Here is a 6390-nt window from a genome sequence, read left to right as displayed (position 1 = left end):
TGATTGCTCTGATGATGGTAACATAATTATAGATATATGGAAAACTAATACTACAATAGTCTAAATTAAATGCTAATTGTACCATTAAAAGGGAAAAAAAAAAAATTAATGTGATCATGGAGCAAAGAAGAAAAAGAGGAGCTAAAGCACTTTCATTGGCCCCATGCCATGTCCCCTCCCCCATGAGAAATCATTCACTGAACCCGAACGAGCCCGTCCGCTTTGATCCCGAACCAATTATGATCCGACACAAGGGAAACTGATCGAACCCAGAACCTCATCCTGTCGATGTCACATCGTCGGAAGAAGTAGAATTTCGGGTCCTCATTTTTATAATCCGACCTATGATAAGAAAGACAGAAAATTGACGTGGTGGTTCCAGCTAGCTTAAGTTTTTCCTCCTGGCTAGCCCCATGATGTGACCTCCATATCTCTCCAGTACTCCCAATTTTCTTCTCTCCCTCTAGCAGTGCTACCCCCTTCAATAATACCTTCCCTTTCTCTGCACTCCCAAAAACCCTTCACGAGAAACACTAGTATCATCATCATTATCATCATCATCAGCCAGCCCTTGAGATGTCTAGTGATAAAGGGAAAGAACCGGGAGAAGGATCGTCGTCGAGATCCGCGACGCAGCCGAGCAGGTACGAGTCTCAGAAGCGCCGGGACTGGAACACCTTTGGCCAGTACTTGAAGAACCAGAGGCCTCCTGTGCCCTTGTCCCACTGCACTTTCAACCACGTCCTCGACTTCCTCCGGTACCTCGACCAGTTCGGGAAGACCAAGGTTCACTTGCAAGGGTGTGGGTTCTTCGGGCAGCCCGAGCCGCCGGGGCCTTGCACCTGCCCCCTCAGGCAGGCCTGGGGCAGCCTCGACGCGCTCATCGGCAGGCTGAGGGCTGCTTACGAAGAGAACGGAGGGTTGCCGGAGAGCAATCCTTTTGCTAGCGGAGCGATACGCGTTTATCTGCGCGAAGTGAGGGATTCCCAAGCTAAGGCGAGGGGAATCCCTTACAAGAAGAAGAAGAAGAAGAGGAAGAACGCCGCCGACGAAGCCGCCTCCAGCTTTCCTATGCAGTCATCTTGATTCTTGATTGCTTTTGGACTCTCAAAAATAATGGTAACATCATATTTGTCCATTTTAGATTTTTTTCCCAGTGGGTATAGCATGAAATTCAATTCTCTAAAGTTAATAATTGTTATTATTTTTAGTAGTGGTGATGGTGCTCAAGGCTTGTGGTATTGTTAGTTCTTAGTTTTGAAGATTAGATTTCTCTGTGTGATCTTGAATGCGAAAAACCCATATGGAGGAAAACAGTTCTGTAATTGGACAATTTTTTCTGTTAAAAATTGAGGAATTCCACCCTCTTCATAGGAAACCCTAGGCCAAGGTTTTCCAAAACCCTAATTTTACATAGTTATGCTTTTTTTTCTTTTTTTTGAAGTCTACTGTGAGAGTGAAGAGAGAGTTATTATAACAAACATTTGTCACTTTTATTTTATTACATCTTTTACTCCTTCCAACGTTTAAGGGCAATCATTAACTAGGAATATCTCTCTCTCTCTCTCTCTCTCTCTCTCTCTCTCTCTTGCCCTTTAACTAGGAATATCTCTCTCTCTCTCTCTCTCTCTCTCTCTCTCTCTCTCTCTCTCTCCCCAAATCACAGATTTTTGGTGAATTCCAAAGGTAAAATCTCTTACTTGTATAACATCCTCTCTCTTTTTTGATCTTCTGTATAACATCCTCTTGGCATGGTTCTTATAGGATTTTGCACGATTCTCCATGAATAGCCATTAGACATGACCAATAATCTAAAACATTTTAGAATTTTTAAATTCACCCAAAAAAAGAGAAGGCCAAATAGGTCATTTATTGAACCCAATGCTTATATAGAATGTGTATTTTGTGGTATAATTAAATCAGCTGTTTGTCTTGGATTTCTTGTGGATCTTAGATGAAAGACAAGAGATCTATTGCTGAAATGCTGGCTTGTATGTATCCTTTTCCCAATTTGCCCCTTTTTTATTTTTTCTATTTTCGTTTTTTTACTGAATTTATTTCTTCCAAATTAAATTGTTACTGTATGGATGCATGTCCTTTTCTTTGGCAATGCTAGCTAATGTCCAATTTTATGTGGACAAGATTGTATTTTGCTAATTAAGTACCGGCAAGTGTATTATCATACTTGAGGGGATAATATTCGTGATTAATTCCTGCACTTTTATTATCTTTTAAATAATCTGAGGAAAAAATATTATTTTCTATCTCTTGCTCATACAGAAAAAGAGCTGAAGGGATTAAAAAAAATATTAGTATTAATTTTCAGGAGATTAATCTGCATCGTTCCAATTTTATCTGATGTCCCCGAAGGGACACGAGGTTTCTAATCTATTCCTTATGTATGAGTAATGAGACTTTTGGACATTCTTTTTGGACATACTTATTTCTTTGTTGATCTGCATTACACGTCTATAAATGTACCCTAGACCTAGGCTTTTGGCCTCATGCACCAATGCAGTTCTGATATATACATACATATAAAGATCTAAAGAACTCTCCTTTTTTAAACCTTAATTATTTCACTAAATAACTACAAGAACAAATATTTGATCCAAAAAACAAAAACAAGAGCAAGTATGATCGCGTCCACACATTTTGGAAATACTATAATTTGACTATATATATATATATATAACTAATAAAGAATTTCAAAATTCAAAGTACTAAATTCGCTGCTTTCATCTACGCTCTTTAATTGGTTTGGTCAACTATGTTTTGTTATTTTCCTTCGGGCCTTAGGTGGCATAGTTGGGCTGCTTGTGCTTCGTTGTAATGCAGTTTTCGCTTTTGGTCTGGTTAATTGTTGTAATTTTTTCTAAAGATTAATAGTAGTATTTCTTTTTGCTGATAAAAAAAACAAATATATACAGATTAGGTTCCTTTTTTTTAATGAAGGATATTAGGACGCTCCCTTTGAGTTTTGATAATGTAAGGATGTTTGAATTTTTACTCGAAATTGAGTGTCATAAATGTATTTTCCTGACTTCAATGAATGTATGTATGAGCACTTCCATATAGTGAATATTCAAGCTGGTGACTCCATCTAATAGACTGTCATATAAATGTATTTTCCAGACTTGAAATCATTTCTTATTTATTGTTGTTCCGAATACATCTATCGGAACGGATTCCCATCCCCTACCCCGTCCCCTAATTTGATATATTTTTTGTCAAGTTTTTTTAATAAAATATTACTATTGCAGATCAAAAAAATAGATCTATCAGAACGACAATACTAATTTTTTAGGTCCGATATCTTGCTGCTGGAATTTTATTCTTGAGCGTTTTTACTTTGCTTCGAAATCCAACATTGGGGAATTCGTTCCCATGGTATATAGTATAGTTTTTTGTCACAAAATTATTCCATTGAAAAACAAGAGCATACGTTGCTAGCTCCACTGTTCGTATGCATATATAGGATCACCATTCGAACACATGTTTTTTCTTAAGCCCACCTCGACTGATCCTAGTGGACCGATGCCACCACCCACGCTTGACTTTCCAATGTTCTTATTATTAGTACTCCAGTAACTTGAATCTTTCATGTTTTGTTTTCTTGTTCTCATCATAGAATTTCTCATTCGAACCAACACAGGTCCATTGTAATTCTTTGTTAGGGTTATCTGATCTAGCCAAAGCTTTTATTGAGACAGGTCTGTTGAAACTTGAAAGCATTTCACAGATGTTTTATTAGTGATTTTTTTTTATTTGGCAATAAAATTTATCTGTCTGTGAATTTTTTCCTAGACTTAGGATTTTTATTGCATTACTGTATTTGTATTATGACTCTGCACTGTTAGTTTATTAATCTATGAATTTCTGACTTACCGGAAAAAAAAAGGTTAAATGCATTAATCTGTTAATTTCCTGTGAGATAAAGATTCATGGCAGTTATTATTATTATTATTATTATTATTATTATTTGTTGCGGTTAATTTGTTCATCGGATCCGAATATATATAACATTGGTTTTAATTTGTATCAATTTTAATTCCTTCAATTTGGAACTTCACAGGTCCCACAAGATTTTCAGCTCTTGGCAAGTTCAGTTCATATTTGGAGCTCTATTTCTATTCGATCGATGTTGCTATAAGTACTCCTCTTGATCTTTTATCACGTCTTATTTATTTTTTTTCGCTATAAAACGCATAAATAGCTCGAGCACATTTTATATTGCAATTGTATATTACTGCGTGAAGTTGATGAATACTGAACCGAGAGTTGAAGTGGGTACGTAAGTACGTTCGTTTCTTTCATTTTCCATTTGTGTTTAGTAATTATTTTTATTGTACGCACACAAATAACCGGATCGATTACAAAATCTTAAGAGGTTGATGGATCATAGTTTTCTTGTTCTTGAAACTTTTCTCTGTTATCACTTGGTTGTTGGGTTATAATAGGGTACCCCGTTATAATAAGGTACTGTGTGCTTTGATTGTGATGTGTGAAAATAATCTTGCGAATTAGTTTTTTGAGATTTTTTTCTCAATTTTTTTTAATTTAAGGGTGCTGCCAAAAGGGCACTTATATCTTCCATATTGCATTTAAATTAAGTTTTGTTAGCCATATAAAATGATACCTAAATCATATTTATGTTCCTCTATTATTAGCTTACCGTACGTAGGCTTAACTAGTGAAAATTCATTTTGGGAAAAAAAAATTTCACTCCCCTGTTTAATGAATGCGCTTTCTTTTTGCTTTTAGTCTATGAAATTACATAAAAGTCCCTCAGATAAACAGTGCATCCCTTAAGAATGATGAACTTTTATGGCATTTCTGATAGTAAAAGGCTAAAAGCCAAAAAAATTGAATGCATTCATCACATAAGAGACTCTAAAAATCGAAAAATTATTGGGTGGTGGCCCTGGGGCACTGCTAAGTGGTTGCCCCAACGCCTTTCTCTATTGTGTATTCATATAGAAATGTGACAAAAAAAAAGAAGAAAGTATTAGAGCCCCACGTGATAGGGCCCCAAGACCACTAACTACTCGAGAAAATCACATTCCCTTTATGTTTTCTTGAGAATTTATATATATATGATGGCATGTCCTACTTAATTATATGATGATGTAAATCTGCCCCCACACATCCATCTATACCTCGACAACCACATAGGCCCATTGGATTCCTCTTGCCTTCATATCTCCGTGAATGGATTACTTGATTAATGCCCAAGATAATTCAAATTAAACTATTTGATGATTAGCAAATTATGGGGAGTGACCATGGGGTTTGGGGGGTTAATTTGCTGAAGAAATATGATATATAGCGCAATTGAAATTTCCAATTTCATGCCTAACTTTTATTTTCATAGATGAAAACTGAGAAAATCGTAAATTCCTTTCTTCTTCTTTTTTTTGAACGGCAAAAAATCGTAAATTCTACTAAATTGAATAACGAAAAGAGAGAGGGAAAGAAAAGGCAACGAAGTAACAAAACCACTAATGAAGAAAAGGATCTAGAAAAAGGGGTTTGAGATCATGAACGAGATAGTTAATGGCCGATTTCTTAACAGGTTTTAAGAGAAGGAGATGAACCGACAAAAAAAAAAAAAAACTGTTCAGTTGATTGATAGACAGGAGTGGCAACTTACCATGCGTGAACTAGTGTCAGTCACTCCAGTAACATATCAATATAAAACGCGGATCATGCCTTTCTAGTGTCGGTCACTTCTGTCATATCAACATAACAAGCGGTTCAAATTTCTCCACCTTTTCTTAACATGGTATCAGTCTCAACCACTACAACTAGTACGAAATCCTCGCTTGATTTTAACTTCAAATCTTACTTTTTAATGCATCAAATCCGAGGTTCTTATTTCACCATAATAAGCGGTTCAAATTTCTCTACCTTTTCTTAACATGGTATCTGTCTCAACCACTACGAAATCCTCACTCGATTTTATCTTCAAATCTTACTTTTTTACTGCATCAATCCGAGGTTCTCATTTCACCTCACTCAATTTTTGCAACAATCGAATTACCTTAAGAGTTTCAAGTTATGTACGTTAAGTAAAACCATCACGTTAAGTAAAACCATCGAAATTCATTTCTACCATACCTCACTGAAGCTTTTTTTTTTCCCAAATCCACCAAACCAATGAGCTCGAAAAATGAAAAATAAAAGGTGCCAATCATGACCTTAAAATAGAAAAAACGCACCATGCATGGAGGGAGAATTTTATGGCCCTAATTGGGTAAAGAATTAACTCTGAAAGGGATCTAATAATGAACTTTCATAGGCAGAGAATTCCCAGATCCCCATGAACCAACCAGCATAGCAAGAGACAGGCAGGCAGGGGTCTCAATCTCTCAATGGAAAAAGGGAGTA

General features: G+C 36.2%; 1 protein-coding gene across 1 annotated transcript; it reads left to right on the top strand.

Moving 5' to 3' along the window:
• The first annotated feature begins 342 nt into the window (after positions 1-342).
• On the top strand, positions 343-4316 carry LOC131331529 (protein LIGHT-DEPENDENT SHORT HYPOCOTYLS 10-like). The gene is made up of 2 exons (XM_058365533.1): positions 343-1119; positions 4076-4316. The coding sequence occupies exon 1, from the start codon at positions 577-579 to the stop codon at positions 1084-1086; it is 510 nt and encodes a 169-aa protein (XP_058221516.1). The 5' UTR covers positions 343-576; the 3' UTR covers positions 1087-1119; positions 4076-4316.
• Positions 4317-6390: the final 2074 nt, after the last annotated feature.

The sequence above is a fragment of the Rhododendron vialii genome, chromosome 6a, assembly GCF_030253575.1.
Source record: "Rhododendron vialii isolate Sample 1 chromosome 6a, ASM3025357v1".
Lineage (NCBI taxonomy): Eukaryota > Viridiplantae > Streptophyta > Magnoliopsida > Ericales > Ericaceae > Rhododendron > Rhododendron vialii.
Note: the sequence above shows the minus strand (reverse complement) of the source record. Positions and strands in the feature narration are given on the sequence as shown.